The following is a 19,229-nucleotide window of genomic DNA, read 5'->3' on the forward strand; positions in this document are numbered from 1 at the left end:
CCAGCCGCTTGAATCTACAGTCGCAGAATCATGGCATCTTCAAATTAAATGCTATCCCTTTAAGGAAAGTCAGATTCCACATCATGAATGCTTGACACACGACTGACTCTGCCTCATGCCTACTATTCTTTCTGAGGCCAGTGACCTGCAGCCATGCACTCTCCGTGTTATTAAATACATTACTTCAGTAGTCCTTGGTGAGGCAAACACCATGCTTCCTTAATACATGACTTACCGTTCCCCCGCCCTGTGGGCTTTTCAGAGGTCCATGTCTGCTATGCATGCCTTCTATTCAAATATTATAAACCTCAAATATATATAGTGTGCAGGCATCTGATTGATACAAATGAGAAGCAGGCATATCTGATATGTGGCCCTGCTGGCCTAACATGCAATCTGACAATTCCCCACATTAACTTATCTATTTTGATCAACTTCAGAAGCATCATAGGCTGAGCTCTTCTGGCTCAGTTCCAAACCATGAACCTGCAGGTTACACATATACATCTACTGAAGTCTCTTTGTGCAAAGTTTAATGTGATGTCTTACTTGGATAACATACATAGATGCACATGGATCTATTTCCTCTTGGAAATTCCCCCACCCAGTCCCCCCCGCCCCCTTCCATCCCCTGATCTTTTTCTCCCTTCCTGAAGTGTTTTCAGTTAATTTGTATATGATTTTCACCACAGATCAGCATAAACCTGCTTAAACTGCTCCCGAAATTTACTGAGGATGTATTCCTTTTAAATTACAACCACCTGAATTGCGCTAGTAGATTCACAGGAACCTCTGCATCACTTTTGTGAAAGTCCAACCAGGCTTACAGACAAAGGCACTCATAGTTCTCCCCCATTTTTGGTGTTCCGCCCCCTTCCCCACCCTCTGCGCAAGTGACACCCATGCTCTGCTTGAAGTCACATGCAAGGCCTTCAACAGCTCACACAGACGTGCCCAGCCAGCAAGTCCAGGAAAAGTACAGCGCACTCGATTCCATGAATCAACAAAAGCGGATTTCCATGCAATTGCACCCACAGGTACCCTATGTTCTCCTGAAATCAGTCCATGAATTGGGTCCTGTCTTTGTTGAGTCTCAAGCTACAAATTCTCACTAGATTTTACATACACAAAATTATTGTTTCTCATGCTGTACAAAAATGAAAAAAAGTTATAAAAAAAATGTTTACTCCATAAATACGTGCTCTGGAAGTGTTGAGAGAACTCAGCACTTCATGTGAACGCCATAACACTCACTCTGTGCAGTGGGGAGCATGCTGTGATTTCTGTGATTACCAAACACTCTTCCTATAGGGTAGATAAAGTAGAGTTGAATTGCAAAAAAAATATGAAACTTCAAACTCCTGTTGGTGAAATTCTATAGATCTAGATTTAGCTAAATTAAGCATCAAGGTGTGTAAATACAGTACAGTGTGCTAATTAAAGATCACTGGGCGATGGGGATGTGCATCCAACAGCATTGCTTTATTTGTTGTTTGGTACCCTGATAGATGCAGAGAATGTATTGTAGTGCTTAAAAATGTGCCAACTTGTGTATTGTAGGGAATCAAATGTCTTAAGCTTTTAGTCGATACATGTCCTTATGAATACATTGAAATCGTCTCCATTGGTATTGCATTATACATATCCTAAATGATTTAACATTGACATGCCACTGTTGAGTGGAGATAGAAATTCAATGTCATGTATGTTTAAGAAGTTAGAGAGGATTGTGAATAACTTTGCTACCATTAGCAAATAGCTTTGTAATCATGCTACCATTAATTCTGGTATTACGAATGAAATATTTACACCCAACAACTTGTTTCATTCTCTTTTTAGTGCTTAGCCTCCAGCACACTAGATCTCCCATGTCAGACTGCAACCTGGCATGGAGGAGAACGGAATAACATAACAACTATGCATGCATGCATCGAAAAATGGATTGGGCCATATGTCCAATATCCAACCAATCTATAAAACCTCAAGCCCAAGGACAGAAGAGAAAAGCAGGTATTCAGTCTCTGGCAGGTGATAGTAACCTGAACCAAAGAGGGTCCTTAGCACCTCCAGCAAGAAAATCCCTAGGGGACAAGAGGAGTATAATTGGGGAACATCATGTAGGCTTCAGACAGACGTCCCAAAGCGCGAGATGCAACCTAAGTGCTGGCACCATAATGGGAACGCCTGCCAGTGATAGAAATGTCAGTCCTCACTCCTGATTCCATTACTTGGGAGCAGTCATTCTTGCAGGTAGACAGTGTAAGATCTTGGGCACATCATTCAAATAGCTGGAAAAGTATGGGATTACTATTACATCTAGGGGACAGATTACAGAAACTTTGCACCGCTGCAAGTACAAAGCTGCACAGTATTACCACTAGGGCAAAGCTTGCCCACGTTAAATCAAAACATTGGGACCATATTCGAAAACATTTGCTCCGTGACAACTGCCACTTTGCATGGTATAAGCATTAGGGGAAAATGTCCCTAGGCAAAAAAAGTATGCACTTTCAATGTATTGTTGCACCAGGGTAAACTTTGCCCAAGTCCTAATATGGTGCAGCGGTGCAAGTTTCTTTAATCTGGCCCATGAGGTTAATCTATGACAACACAGCAAAAAGCATGACTTTATACAATGAAAAGCGAATGGTTTCTTCAGCGCGTCTCAATGTGCTCAAACTACACAAGATATTCTTTGCCTAAGATGTAACTGTTTTTAACATCGATCTTATATTGAGCTTTACCGAAAAGCGAAACTAAAAAAATGGATAGAAAACTGCAGAAACACAGATGGACAAAAGCTGAGTCAACAGAGATCGATGGAAACACAATTATGTGCCAGGATTCTACAGGCCAAGTCACACACGTTCTTACAGTTTGATAAATGCCCTATGTCTTTATCCAAATTTGACATTTGGGAAGTTATGAATGGTAGTTGCTTCTCGGTACAATTGGAAAAAGGGAGTTCATGAGTACCTAGACATAGGCTTTAGTATTCAAATGACATCCTTTAAGTAAATGCCTATATATAGAAAATAATGTCTATTTAAATTTTTAAACACATCTATGACTCTTCCCCATATTGTTTTTATTTTCTAATATATTTGTGTTCATCATTTAAAATGGCATAGACTGTATTCTCGATTTGACATGGGTGGGTAACTTTGTCCAAAGACTTGGGAACCAGAGGCTTGAATTTGACATTGTAGAGATGGGCACTTGTTAATGCATTTGCAGTATTTGCAGTACTAATCCTTCCAGAGAGATGTACAGTTACTGCCATAGGTAATAGCAGAACATCTGCCAGATTATGAGTTATGGTCATTCCCCATTTTGAAGTCATGTAAGTCTTCATTTGGATGGGAAGAATAACTGTTTGTGTAATTCCAAAATGTGGTGGTGGAAAGGCCTCTCTATGCAAGGGCCAGACACATCTCCTCCTGTTATTCTGTCAAAGTATGTTTCACTTATAATCAAACTAGTTGAGAAGGTGTTCGTCTTTGGTCTGAAGTTGATATCATGGCTACCATCAACATAATCTGAGTAACACCTTTCATTAAATGTGTTGTGGACATATGGCAGAGTGTTTATGGTTACTGTGATCCTCTTGCAGGAAACATAGGCACAGAGCTGTCCTACACAGATGCCAGCATGTTCATCTCATCAGACGGCGGCAACACTTGGAGACAGGTACGTGTTGACTTGTAATACAGGAATCCTGGGGTCTGTGGTGAAGTATTTGGAAGTAAATGCCTAGCGTGTAACGTACAACTGAAATCTTTATTTTTGTCTAAAAGTTCTTTTATTCTGAACGATGTACCACTCGTATCACACCCCTCTCCCTCCACACTGAACCAGGAATCAGGCTGGTTTGCAAAGTTAAAATATTTATTTATGTATTTACAAATTAATCACACTATGTTTTAATGGGTACACAATGATCACCAATGGGGTGATGTAAGACTAAATAATCTCTTTAATACACAAGGAGTAATAGTGAGCAAAACAATTCAGCATAGAAATAATACTTTTGTGTGTCTTCAGATCATATAGCAGCGTGGTTACTATTTCCCCCTGCACACCCCTCAACCCCCCAACAGGCAATGTAAAGAGATAAGAGGAGAGAGCAGGTATTCAGGAATGGCAGAATTCAAACACAATCTCAATCCCAATTTCACCCCAGCAACACAAGAGAAAAACAGAATTGATTGGCAAGCGGTCAGAATGGTTTTAAAGTTATCTTGAGAATGGATTGGTTAAAAACACTAAATATGGTTTAAATTGCTGAAATTGTTTACATTCTTATTGGAGCAATGTTGGATAGTTGCACACAAACACTAGCAATGATTTTGTACTAAGAAACAATGTGAAATCTTAAAATTAAGGTCGGAAGCAATCAAAAGCTGTTTTACACGTGTCAGAATTTTCCTAAGACGAAATTTGCGCCAAACTTTTCAGCACGCAATAATCACGATTACGAGGGAACCGTATGGATTTGGGATGTGATTTTAGATGAGGATGTTAGCTACAAGCAGAAGTTGAAATGTTGTTTCTAGCACAAGAACTGAGGAAGTTATGGACATTTTAGTGGACGTTGTTTTTTCAGATGGGCGCAAGAATGGGAAAATGGGAAGCGCTTTTAATGCCTGAAGTGGTCCCACCTTCTTCAGATGGAAAATATCAGCGCAAAGACAGTTTTAACAATACTAGCACAGGAGGAAGATAGGAGGGATAGTATAGAGCGTTCACGCAATTCAAAAGTATTCCTAACAATGCAGGTTCTGAAGACAAGATAGGATGGATTTAAGATAGGGATTAACTAAGCCAGGTACATAGGCTAGTGACACAGTTCTATCTATAGATACTCACTAGATATGTTTCAAATGGAACCGTCGGGATTCTGGTCAGGGATTCTGGTCAGGGATTCTGGTACGGGATTCTGGTCAAGGATTCTAGTCAGGGATTCTGGTCCGGACTGACTGCTGGGCACATCATATTTTGGCAGCGTCAAGGCGCTCTGGACACCGCCCGGCACAAGACTGGATCTGATGATAATTACTTCAGCAGGCAAGTAGTACAGTACAGCCCAGCTGTATATGATGCTCCCCTTAGGTGGTGGGATTCTGTGGTGGGATTCTGTTTCTGGAATGTAAGGCCTAGCTGAGAATGGTTCAGCTATGAAATAGGCATTTCTGCTTTGCCCAGTTTCTGGTGTCTGGAGCAAGTAAGATGGATAGTTCAAAATCAGGGTGCTCTGCCAGTGTCGGGATGGAGGTGAATCTGTCTCTCTTCTTGAGTGCTGAGCTGTCTCTATTTATGCTTATGGTGAAGGGTGTGTGTGTGCTGGTTTAGCCTAAGCTTGCCCCTTTGATACGGAATGGTCAGGATCTCCTCTCAGCCTTGATAGGAGGAGTAAACCATGTGCCATCTTTATGTTGTGGGTTTATGAGGCTTAGAGCCCACCCCTGGCCTCTTGAACACAAAATCTACTTTTGCCACAATACATATTTCCACATGCGCAACCTCTATAACAACCACACATACAGATTACATATTTTGTACAGCAGCTACTCCTCCAAACCCCATATCTGTAAGATCTTGTGTCTGCTTTTCCCAGAATTTCGCCCTTTTCATCAGGAACACAATGTCCCATTTATCCGCAAATTTCTACAAGTATGCACACATAATATGGGAATAAGTGTATAAAGTGTCGTACTTCTAGCAGAAATACATTTGGTGCAAAATCACATCTGCCGTTTGCTTACAAATTATGTCACACGATCTTGCCGCCTATTGAAATGTGCAGCCAAAAATCAGATTTACAATTATGTTATTTTTGTGTTCTTGACAATTTTCAGTGGCAAGTTATATGTATTTAAACAAAATGTTGTTTGTGAATGTCCAGCCACAGATGGTTGTTTGTCTCCGCCTCTTTTCATCTCCCTTCAGTTCAGGAGCAGTCTCCTCCCTGTTTCCTTGGCAGAGGCCATTTACGACCCTTCACACTTAGCATTTCCTTTAGCTGGAGGATGTCCATTGTTTAGTCCTGGGCTCACCAGCAATTTGCACCTCCCCATGAGTTTCAGCTGGGGGGAAGTGTCCTCTTTTTGTGTGGAAAGCTGTTATTCCAGTTTGGGTGGTTTTAGCCAGGCTTAAATGTAAATGTTATTTATGTTGCATTTTTCCTTAGTTTAAAAAAAACTCGTGATTTCAAAATATCAGCTAGAATACTTATTCAATATTTTAAACCATGGGATAAAAACAGTTACAGCATAGGTTACTCTCAGCAACAGGCCACTTAGATTGCAACATTTAATTTCAGTTTATACATGTTTTAAAGTTTAATCCTGCCGGCTTCTGACAGCTGTCATTCAGGCTGCCGAGGGTACTGTGCCCAGATTTTGACAGGTTCCTCAGGCAGGCAACTTTTGCAGTGGATGTTTCTTTGATACTTTCAGCTTTTCAGGACATTGTAAGTTCACAATGATTTCTTGAACTAAGTGAATTGTAGCACCCAGCAAGAATTCTGGATGTGTAAGGGTGTTTTGTGCCAGCATTCTGCAGATTCTGCAACCAAAAAAAGGATTTAAAGCAAGATTTTGGGGTTTCTTTTAGCAGAGCACTGCTTTTTCCTCTTTACTCCATTTTCACTTGGTGTGGAGCCCAGTGACATATTTCAGGAGTGAGATCTCTGTTCCACCACTGACAACATGTGTGGTAGATTGGACGGCCATCTTTTTGTGTTTTGCAATGCGCGGTTTTCAGAGGTTTTGGCGCCACACAGGTTTTGCAGCCATTTTTATGTTTCTGGCACCATCAGAACACAGTGATGCGCATGGCAGAGCAAAATGTGGGTTAAATCATCCCACAGAGTGAACATTTTATGAAACAGCTAATGGGCACAACATCTGACAGTTATCCTCAGTAGTGATGCAACACAGGTTTACATTACTGGCTGATAGTGAAGAATGTTATAGTTTTGCTATTTAGCAGTAAGACCACAACATATTGGCAGATGACTGCAAACTCTGCAATGCACTGGAAGATGGTGTTTAAAAGTAAACATGTTGTTTCATTCTCTCTTAAGATTGATGTTGCCTTTGAAAGATAGCCCGGCTCTCTGTCTTTCATGGATGACCTGAGTGTATAGTCAGGCCAGTATTTGTGGCAAGCATGCAGCAACCACATAGGTGTTCCACAGTCATAACATCATGCAGGATTCACAATGATATTATTTCCAATGGTGAACACATGCATGCTTTTCATTTTAATGTAATGGCTGCATACCCATAGAACATTGCTCTCTTGCTTTGACCCAGAGGAGAAATTATAGGGAGGGCTACTAAGTGGCATGTGTGGCTTGTTATATAAAAGCATATTTGAGGTGGAACAGAGACACTGTGCTTTGGAGACGGTTAGCTTTTCGGTATTAAGAAACATGTAGTGATGTGCCTATTGCAGTTTGAAATTTAAAGGTGGTCGAATTGGTATCCCCAATATGAAGCCCAAAGGCATTTTCCTGGCCTGTGTGAGCGTAAGCACGTGGATGTAATGTTCATGTTGATCAGTGTGTACCACCATAAGAAGGTGTTGATTGTCAGTTGAAACATACTGTACTACAAAGGTAGTGATGAATGAGTCTGTAAAATGGGTGCCAGTAATGAGAGGTCAGGAATGGCAATGTAGGTTGGGATTCAATGCGGACAGTAGTTAATGCTGGGACAATAGTCACTCCAGATTCATTCGGAGGAATGATCACACTTCAACACTCTCTCTCTCTCTCTCTCTCTCTCTCTCTCTCTCTATATATATATATATATATATATATATATATATATATATATATATATATATATATATATATATATATATATATCTTTATCTCTCCCCCCCTCTCTCTCTCTCTCTCTCTCTCTCTTTTTCAACACATTATTATGATCACCTTTGCTTGTATTACCTTTTATGTTACTGTTGCTAATGTAAATCGTGCTTTCTGAAAGGGCCCATTATTAGCGAGAAGCCCCTGCTAAGGATTTAGCCTAGTGCAATATGCTCAGGAGTTTACCAAGACCTGATTAAATGCTAAATGCCAGAATTCATGAAAAAGAAAGGTACAAGACAGCTACTTTGGCATTTCCATGTTTACTTCAGTTTCTCAGTTGATGTAATCTTGAAAATGTATGTTATGTGGAACGGTTTATTGAGAAGCCACCATCAACACAGAGAGTTCCTTCCATCGACACACTCAAGATGTTATGCAACAAACGGTTTATCAGATTCTTTTTTTCATCCCTACTTCAGACACATATCATGCCCCTTGGATCCCTACTCCTCACCATGTAATGAGACAAGAACCAGGCTGGTGTACAGGAAATATATTTTTATTTATTTAAATTAAAAGTAACAGACATCACACAACTGCACACACCACCTTCTTTGTGGCTGACCATTAACTTCTTGTTACACAAATCAATTATATATAATTTACTTTGTACACATTTCACTTCAAGAAATGTAAATGATCAACAACCAAAACAATTACAAATGAAGTGCTGTGCAGATTCCCCCACCTTTTAGTTTACCAGGTCTCAGTTCTACTTAAATAGAATGCCTCTGTTTAAAGTTCAGGACAGCCATATGCATGTCAGGACCCTCTGGAAAGATATGGCAGGCGTCTGGTGCTTCCACTCTCAAGAATGGCCTCCCTCTCTCCACCATTGGACCCACTAAGCGTTTAGGCATTTGCAGCAATAGACAATTCCACCCAGATGTACTCTCAGCAATATCCTACGGTGTTTCCTTGCAGCTGTCAGTTTGTAAATTGCAGCAGCACTATTTGATGGTAAATTTCAGCAGCCCTCTCCCTTCCTCCTATTTCAGCCCCCCTTATATAGCAGTGATGGCACCACCAATTTTACAATCTTGGGGAGGTGCCCTGCCCTAGTTCTCACAACTAGGATTGGACAATTAACCTTCTCTCTCCTCCCCACTCCAGCTCCTCTTTACAGATTTGTTTAAGAATCTGGAGCAGACAAATGACAGCTTAATTTAAAAGCCCCATTTGTTCGTATGTCAAATGGTTGGCAAAAAATGAGTTAGGTGGCAAAACTTCCTAATGTTACCAATAACTGCCATAATATATACATTTTCTGATGCATGCCACAGTTTTCTGCCATTTTCGTAAAAAGCATAACAGTTTGGAATATGTAATTTATTATCCATATTCCTAATTTGAACACCACCTGATCACCAGATCTCACATTTGGAACATTTTCAGATCAGCCAGAAACCTAGTTTAACTGCCCATTACAGTTTCCTAACTCATAGGTGCATGAATTTCATATCTCCAAAATCGCCTGGACATTACCTAAAATATGGTACATAAATGAAAAAATACATCTTTTGGTAGCTAGAAAAAAGGTCTAAATGATAATATTATTTTAAAATCAATAGTACATATTCATGTGAGACAAATGTCAATATTCCCACCTTCAGGCTCTATGGTCTTACTGGTCTCGCCTGTGGCCAGGGTCTCATTCTGTTTGCAGCTTGATCTTTGAAGTTGGTGGCCTGTTTGCAATTGTATCCCCCAATGTTCACACCTTTTAGTCATGCAACAACCAAGGGGAACTGTCCTGCTATGCCTGCCTTCAGAGCCAGCAAGTCTGGGGAACACTAGGGCTTCCACACCTTTAGCAGGACACACTTTATTGCAGTTGTAATTAGATGGGAGATGTCAGCCGTCCAGTGGGGAGGTTCATGGTGACATGTGTCCAACAGCCGGCAACAGGGTTTGCCTCTGGCATAGAGAAACTGGTGTTATGCATAAAAACATAATAAACATTATATTTTTTCAACACGCACCATGTCTTTTCCCTGACATCTTTCTGTTAGCAGTGGTACATTTTCATATTTAAATTGCAATGCCATTTTGTGTCAGTATTGAAAGATCCTGCTTTTCATGTGAAAGGGACCTTTGGTTTGAAGCCTCTGAATGCACCCCACCTACGTTTCTAGGGAGTTATCACAAATGTAGGCATTGAAGTATGGAAAATAAAGATATAATGCACTTTACTAAAATGTATTATATATCAGAAAGTAACATTTTCAGAGAGGTCTAAATCTGCCAAAACACACTGTCCTGATCAATTTTCATATAACCTGGCCCTTGATCCTGGCCCTTGGCTATTTGACAAAACTGGAAGTGGCATCACATAGCATTGTTCCCAAGTACACTATGAAACATATGTTACAATATCCCTCTAATGTGATACACATTGCGTACAAGAATGGATAACCATGTGTATCGTTAATATCGTTGTGTATAGGCCCATATTACCAAATTACTGTGAATGCAAGCAGATGTCCAAGGTCGAATTATAATGATGTGTTCTTATATAGCGCTTATGATTAAAAGCTTTAGTTTATATACAACAAATATACATACAATATCACCCAATCTGTGTTGGTACTCATTTATCAACCTCAGAAGCATGAAAGGCTGAGTTGGCCATGCCGGGATTCAAACCTGCAATCTGAAGATCACACAAACATAGCAACAGTGAGCGCTCAACCCACTGAGAGATCTTACCGGCTAGAGTTATCCTACCGGCTATAGTAAAATTAGCAATTACGTGTCAGATTGTTCTCAAAGTCAGAAAGCAAATTACACCCTGTAGTGGAAACCATTAAACTGGTAACCGAGATTTAACAGTAGGCAAGTTCATCTACAGGCCTGGTGCAAAGTTGGCCGCATGTCAACCCTCCGTGGATCTTCTTTGCAGCCTTCAGAGTTTGGCAAAATACATACCATTGGAAGGTTCATAACTGTGTATTAAAGAACTTAGAGGAGCGCAAGAACAGCAGCGCACTCGCTAGGCATCCCGTACTCTGGGCACTCGTTTCCTCATTCATGCAAACAAGCATCCTGGACAGCATGCCGGGAAAGATAGACACAGTACAACAAAGCATTAATTGTGGCACAATGAAATCAAGGGCCACTTTATGTGCTATGGTCAACCATTTCTATACTGTACACAAGCTTTTCGGTACAAGGATTTAGTCAAGTGACCGAGGACACTGAGATGAAATGTCTTGTGTTGATTGTACAGAGACAACAGCAGAAAAAAAACATACTAAAATTGCAACTTGCGAAAAGCAAAATCCAAAATGGATGCTTATTCTATTGTAAATGCTTTTGGGAAGTTTTTGTCTGCATTGTGAATTTGAGGTGTTTAAGAACAGACTAAATCAGTGACTCACCCCCTGAAGTGTACCTGAAATAAACCTTTAATGAGTCTAGAAATTATTGTATACAATTCCAGAATGACAAATTATTTGTTATTCCTATTCTTTCTTATTTAGGGTCACTGCTCAGTGATACTCTTGTGGAACCCACTGTTCTTTTAAAGAGGCCTAAACAAGAATAAACAGCCACTCCAGAAACAAATAGCCACATGGCGCTGGCCACAGCCCAGGAGCTTCACATTAAAAAAAGAATATTTATTTTTGTAGGGGTAGCAAGAGAGACCTCATGGGTCTCAGTTGCGACCCCTGGCAACCCCCAAATGATGTCCCTTGGCCTATGCTTGGTCTTTGTGTATGGGCATGCATAGATACATTCACTCATGTACTCATGTACGGTGGATGGCATGTTTACCTACAGGGATGTGTCTGATATGAAGTACCAGTCAGTGTTGCTTGGCCTTCCATTTCACATTGTGTCATGACTCATTCACCCTCCTGGACAGGCCTTCTCTGGCTGTTATCATGCGTGAAACCCATTAGTTATGAGGGTTTTGAATATTATCTTGACATGTAGTGATGTTGATGTGAAGAAGGTTCTAGCTCTTGGTACATTGCAGCCTGCCCCTGTGCCTTTTGACCAGTACAATATCCAGGCACTGCACATGGAGTAAGATGCCAATCGTCCAACAATTCCACATGGTGATGCAACGTTATGCAGCACGCACAAGTCCAACATGTGCGCTCTAGTATTCCCCTTGTGGAGAGGTGTGCAACATTGTACCTGATCTGTGCTGGGGTTTGAAGGATTCTGGAAGGGTGCCAGAAGGAATGGTGATAGTGGGTATGTTCTGTCCCCAGCAGAGGGAAACATATGCATCGATGGGTAGCTTTTGTTTTTGCAGTAAGTACATTTTATTCACATGGTACTTTGGGTATATTGTGCAATGAATAGAATCAGACATACGCACCAAGCAGACACAAGTTACCAGAGCTGCTTGTTCTCCATTGCTCATTGAGGATGCAACTGTCATGCATGGACCCTATGCAGTTTGTTTTTACATGCATGAAATGCCCCTTGGCATCACTGATGACTTGTGCATTGTTGGAATAATAGTTCTTCAAGTGTGGTAGATGTGTTTTGTTTGGTGTGGTAGCTGGAGTACTACGTAAGTGCAGTTGATGTATTTATGGACTATGGGCAATTGTGCAACAGCATAACAGCCTGTGCAACTCTTGCCTGATTGGTGTGAAACATTGCAATGAAGTTCTGCAAGTGATTCCCCATGCATCCCACCACTTAATGCAGATATTTGGAGTGAGTGGGTTGTGATATGCCTCCTTTGATGGGTGCTGTGCGCTGCGAGGAGCCAATTGTGAAGAAATGCAGGGTTACTAGCGCTTTCACATGGGTGTATGGTATGCATGTGTCCAGCTTTGGGGGTTTATTCTGCATCGTGTCGCGTTGCCCCTTTAAGGGACGCGCATGCGGCGGCGTGACGTTGCACTCTGCTGCATGCTGTATAAATAAAGGGGGCATTCCCGGCTGCGATAGTGCGACCAGGAACTCCTTGCAGAGCAGACGTCTCTCTGTGTGAGTCTATGAGTGCTTGGGGGCTTACGGGCATTGCAAGTGGGGGTCATGGGACACCTACAACAGTGGCGACAAGGTCAGTGTTATGCCTGGGCCCGGCGGTGAAAGTCACTTTCAATCTTTCTTCTGGAAATGAAGATCTTGGAAGATTTTCATTTCACGACGTAGGCCGTGCAATTACCACGCGTCAGGCGGCCATCTTGGATTTTGGCCGTGGACACTCACCGAGCTCCAGTGTGTACGGTGAGAAGCATCCATGCCCAATTTTTGGAAAAACTGTTAGCAGACAGTTATACCTGCAGATCCATGCCCGAATTTTGGATTTTTCTTAATGTATGGGCTTACTACGTCGAGTGAAAGCGAGGTGAAGGGCTGAAATGGCTGGGCCTGCTTAGCCCAAAATCTCCTTGGCTCAATTTTTGGGGCATCTGTGCCTGAACACATCACTACTGCAGCTGAGGATTCATTTCTTCATCATCCTCTTCATCATCATTCCAAACTGCTGCAGTGGAGGACTTTCATTTTCATCATCCTCTTCATCATCATGTCTAGCTGCTGTGCCTGTGCATGAGACAATCTGTGGGTGCGAGATCTCGTCCATCTTCATCATCGTCACCGCCAGGTTGGACTTTGTATTGCCTGTGTATGTGTCAGGACTGTGCTGTGGTGGTGGGAGTGAGTTGCGGCCCCCAATATCCACGCTGGGGGTGCCTTTGCGTTCTAACCCATGAAAGGGCCTGGTGGCCAGGACGGTGGGCAGCCCGCGGACCAACAACTGCCTCCAGCCCCAGCAGTGCTTCAGGCTCCAGTGCTTCAGGCTCCACCAGTGGCACAACCCATTGTTTATCCGCCACCTCCTGTCATGGCCCCAGCGGCTCTACAGCCTATTCCTGAGTTTGATGTCTCAGGCCCACCATCCAGCCTGGGGCCCAGATGGAAGAAGTGGGTGGACCACCTCGACATGTATTTCAGGGCCACAATGGAGACGGACGATGACAGCAAGCTGGCCACCATGCTCTATGCGGCGGGGCCTGCAGTGCAGGAAACTTTTGAGTCGCTACAACCAGTTGATGCCTCCTATGCAGCTGCAAAGACAGTCCTCCAGGCTCATTTTCTATCCCTCGCCAACGCGGACTACGAAAGGTTTGTGATGTCGTCTGCAAGGCAAAAGGAGGATGAGACTTTGGACACGTTTTTGGCCATCTCAGGCGCCTGTCGCTGGCATTTGCATGGTGTGATGGACATGATACGAACAATAGTTTTACAAAGGTAGCGGGCGCCCCTCTCTCGCAAGAACAGACATGATAACCTGTTCAGTGGTTATCAACCACTTGAGAGTTCGCAGCCACTGCTTTTACTCACTGTGCCTTTCACAGATGGGAAATATCCATTTGCATATCAGTCTTTGTCCTGCCCAGGGGCAGTCCAGCACCGAAATACAATGGCAATTCCAAACTGAACGAGAGTACCACCAGCAACCCCATACACGTGTTTCACCCTTGTTGGGGATCATCAGTGAGGTGAAGCTGATGCCTCTCTAAGCACAGTGAGAGGTAGACCACGTCTGGTTGCCCCCAGGAGACCTAGGGTTACCAATCCCAGGTTCCTTAAAAAATAGTTTTACAAAGGTAGCGGGCGCCCCTCTCTACGAACAATGCTCATCCAGGCGTGCTCCTCAGGCAAACTGAAATGGCAGGTGCTGAGAGAACTAGGCACCACGCTGGCTCACATCCTCGAGTTGGAACGCTGCCATGATGTGTCCGAACCCCGGGCGTCCAGGATGGAGGCTGGCACACGTCTGGTCAATACTGAGGAAGTATGTGCCATGTGGCGAGGTGGAAGAGGCGTCAGAAGAACTGGATCTGGCCTCCGTGACAGAGGTGGAAGAGCGGGTGAGTCTTGCCAGTGTGTGGGTATGACCTACCCCACCCCGCTGAGTGTCCCGCAGCTGGTAGAACATGCAGAAGGTGTGGTCTGGCAGATCACTATTCCCGGGTGTGCAAGGCAGCCCTGCATTTGATGGTGCCCAGTGGCCCGGTTCGATCCAGATTCCTTCACCAGAATCGCCCACCGAACGTGGCTCATGTTGACCAGAGCAAAGAGGGTTCCCCAAGAGGAAGAGAAAATCTTCTTCGTGTCGATTGTGGGGGCCTTCAAATCAAAGAACAGGCGACAGCCAAGGTGTGTGGTGGAGGTCAACAAGTCACCAGTCCCAGTCCTCGTGGACACGGGTGCGTCGGTCAATGTAATGGCCCGTGGGCACTATGATGCAATGGACACGCCTACCAAGCTGGTCTGCCTGAAGGCCCGCATATTTGCCTTCGGAGGGTTGGAACTCATCCTACTGGACGGTGCCTTTGTAGCAAAGGTAGAGCATGATGGCTCACAGATCACTGCACGCTTCTATGTTACGCCAGTGTGAATGAACACTCTCCTGAGCTGCACTACAGCGGAGGCCCTCGGCATCATCAGCTTCACATATTCAGTGTATCTGGAGGATATCAGTGACCTGATAGACAAGTACTCTGCTTTATTCAATGAAATTGGGCAGATGGCTCTTGACCCGTTGCGGCTGCACATAGACAAATCAGTGCAGCCCATAGCCCTGAAACATAGCAGGGTGCCGTTTTATATTCCAGAACAGGTGGACAAAGAGTTGGACAATCTTGTAAACCTCGATATCATCGAGAAGGTGGAGGGTCCGACTCCCTGGGTATCCCCGAAAGTCGTGGCAAGGAAACCTAAGCAACCTGACTCTGTCCGCATCTGTGTCAACATGAGGCTGCCCAACAAGGCCATTAAAAGGGAGAGACATCTTACTCCAACGATCGACGACATCATTGCGGAAGTGCAGGTAGCTCGGTTCTTCTCTAAATTGGACCTTCGGGCGGGCTACCATCAGGTGGTCTTACACCCTGAATCTAGATACATCACGATGTTCACCACTCACCGTGGACTCTACCGCTATAAGAGACTCAGTTTTGGCATGTCATCGGCAGCGGAACTATTCCAAAATATCATCCCGGGCACACTCGCTGACCTGAAGGGCGTCTTGAACTTTAGCGATGATATCCTAGTGTTCACCAGAACTGAGGTAGACCACTTGCACAGGCTGGCAAGGACCTTTGAGAGACTGCAGTCACTTGGCCTTACCCCCCACAGGCAGAAATGTGAATTTTTGCACCCATCCATTGAGTTCTTTCGCTTTGTTTTCAAAGAGGGAGGTGTGTCGCCAGATCCTAAGAAGGTCCAGGAGATTAAGAAGGCGCAACCACCCGAGTTGGTGTCCAATGTGAGGAGTTTCCTCGGCATGGTTACTTATTGCAGATGTTTCATCCAGAACCTTGCCTCAAGATCTGAACCACTGAGGGCCTTTACAAAGAAGGAATCCACCTGGCATTGGGGCCCCCGCGAGCAGGCAGCATTCGATGACATTAAGAGTGCACTTGCGGCTGAAGATACCATGGCGTTTTTCGATCCTGCCCTGCCATCTGAAGTCATTGTGGACGCCAGCCCTTTCGGCTTGGGGGCCGTATTGACACAAGTAGATCGGGATGGGGGTGACCGCCCGGTGGCCTACGCCAGTAAAGCGCTGTCCGAGACCAAGCAGCAGTACTCACAAATTGAGCGTGAGGCTCTGGCGGTACTTTGGGACTGTAGGCATTTCAGACTCTATGTCCTGGGCTGCCAGGTGACGGTCGTGAAAGACCACTAACCCCTGCTTTCCATCCTGGCGGGGTTGTCATCCAAACCGCCGGTGAGGATCGATCAGTAGATGCTTGCCCTCCTGGAGTATGGGGTCACCCTGGTGTATCGGCCGGGGGTGAACAATGCAGCAGACTATTTGTCCAGCCATCCAGGTGCAAACGGAGGGGAGAAGCAAGACACCTGTGCCGAGGAGGCGGATGATCATGTCTGCATGGTGGTGAAGGCTGCCACTCCTAACGCTATGCCCCTTGAAGACCTAGAGGCAGCAGCCGTGGGAGACGAGTACTTCCAGATCTTAAAACACTCCATGCAGCAGGGCTCCTGGAAGTCAGTGCTGGAATCCCTGGCTGGACGTACTCAAGAGGCCAAGACCGGGATGGAGCAGCTGTGGAAGGTGAGGGGAGAGTTGTCTTTCTCGGTGTCAGGCCTTCTGCTCAGGGGTGACCGGATAGTCATCCCCCAGTCAAAGGTGAAAGAGGTGATCAGCCTTGCCCACCATGGACACCAGGGCGCTGCGAAGACCAACGCCTGACTAAGGCTCAAGGTGTGGTTTCCTGAGTTAGAATGTAAAGTGGATGACTTTGTGGCTGCCTGTGTCTGGTGCCAGGCAGTGTCCCCTCTGCAAAGAGAACCGGCCATAGACGCGATGCCTCGGGGGACGCGGCCCTGGGAGGTGGTACATGCGGACTTTGGATCTACGACGCTGGGTACCCACTTCCTGGTGGTCGTGGATGAATACTCGACGTATCCAGTGGTAGAGTTTGTGGACTCCATGGCTTTTGAGCACGTTGTGGTGGCCATTGAGAAGGTGTTTGCAGCCCATGGGTTTCCCCATACCTTGTGCTCCGACAATGGGGCGCCGTTCCAAAGTGCACGGTTCTCGGAACTGATGGAGGGATATGGGGTACAGCACAGGAAGATCACCCCCTCTGGCCGAGGGCGAATGACGAGGCCGAGAGGCTGATGAGGACACTAAACAAGACCTTCAGGATCGCCCAAGGCCAGGGACAGTTTGTTTGTTTGTTTGTTTATTTATTTATAGCGCGCACCAGACCGGGGGGTATCCGGGCGCGTGTTCAAGAATTCTTTAAGCTTACATGTTACAGTTACGCATTTCAGGAAGGTTACAGGGTGCATTGACAGTAAATGATAACAATATACATGGTTACGTACACAGGTGATTGTACACAGGGGTGTGTACTCAGTATACATTGAATGTCGAGGAGCAAGGTAGGATCAGCTGCAGATTAAAGGTGGGTCAGATGTGACTAGTCCTAGTCTAGTCAGTTATAGGTCGTTTTCTTTCAGCCATTTAATGCAGTTAAGTCTGAAGTGTGGATAAGATTGGTCAGACCTTAGGGATGATGGGAGGGAGTTCCATAGCTGGGCCGCTTTGACAGGGAAGCTGGTGCCTCCGGCTGTGCTAAACTTAAATGGGGGCACAGCTAGTTGGTTGGTGTATGCTTCTCTGGTAGGTCTGTTAGAAGTTCTTCTTTTGAATCTTTCTGTTAGGTATTTGGGGGCTAGGTCATTAATACTTTTGAAAGTCAATGATGCTGTTTTGAGTTTAATTTTGTCAGCTGTGGATAGCCAGTTAGATTGTTTTCTGATGCCTGGGATATGCTCTCTTCTTGGGATTCCTAGGGCGGCTCGAAGGGCGTTGTTCTGCAGGGTTTGGATTTTTTGCAGTGTGTGTTTATTGGACCCTATGTATAGTGCATTGCAATAGTCCAATTTGGATAATACCAGGGCTCTTGATAGGGTGAGGCATCTGGCGGTGGATAGATATGGTTTAGCTGCTCTAATCAGCTTACAGGTGTAAGCGGTGCTAGAGGCCATCGCATTCACCTGCTTTGTTAGAGAGAGGCAAGAGTCGAGGTAAAAACCTAGTGTTTTTACTTCTTTCGCTACTTTAATGGTGTTGCCATCTATGACAAATGATGAGTAGTCATTGTTCAGTCTTTTGATATTTTGTGTGTTCCCCAGTATGATGAGTTCCGTTTTGTCATCATTCAGGCATAGAGCATGTCGGGCCATCCATGCATGGATGATGAGGTATATTCTGTTCACCAAGGCCAAATCCTGTTCATAATCCCCCGAAAATGGGATGAGAATCTGAGTGTCATCTGCATAGTTTGTGTAGGTGACACCCAGAAGGTCCAGATCATCGAACAGGGGCTTTGTGAAGATGTTATACATAGTCGGAGAGACACAGGATCCCTGGGGGACACCACACGTGATAGGTACTGGGTCAGCCGCTGCGGAGGTGGAGAAAACCCTCATGGTTCTGCCGCTTAGGAATGACCTGATCCATGCAATGGCATGTGTGGAGAAGTGGGCCGTTGTTTCCAAGTGGGTACAGAGCACATCATGATCCACCAAGTCAAATGCCGCTGTGAGGTCCAGCAGGAGGAGTAGGGCAGTTTTTCCAAGATCTCTCAGCTCATCGACTTGGGTTTTGAGATCGATAAGCGCAGTTTCGGTACCATGTTGAGGCCTGAAGCCTGACTGTCTGGTACCTAATAGTTGGTGCATCACCAAATATTTTTGGATCTGTAGGTAGGCCACTCTGTCTAGGATTTTTAGCAGAAATGGTACGGTAGTGATTGGCCTGTAGTTAGTCAGGATGGCGGGGTCCAGGGTTTGCTTTTTAAGGAGGGGGAGGACCCACGATTGTTTAGGA

General features: G+C 44.6%; 1 protein-coding gene across 1 annotated transcript in view; it reads left to right on the top strand.

Annotated features, from left to right (window-relative positions):
• SORCS3 (sortilin related VPS10 domain containing receptor 3) overlaps positions 1 to 19,229 on the top strand; it is a 3,021,596-nt gene that overhangs the window by 2,377,465 nt on the left and 624,902 nt on the right. The window contains exon 12 of the mRNA XM_069611752.1: positions 3,614 to 3,690. Coding sequence (XP_069467853.1) covers positions 3,614 to 3,690 — 77 coding nt within the window. The remainder of the gene's footprint in view (positions 1 to 3,613; positions 3,691 to 19,229) is intronic.

Source organism: Ambystoma mexicanum, chromosome 8, assembly GCF_040938575.1.
Source record: "Ambystoma mexicanum isolate Mex_15411 chromosome 8, UKY_AmexF1_1, whole genome shotgun sequence".
NCBI lineage: Eukaryota > Metazoa > Chordata > Amphibia > Caudata > Ambystomatidae > Ambystoma > Ambystoma mexicanum.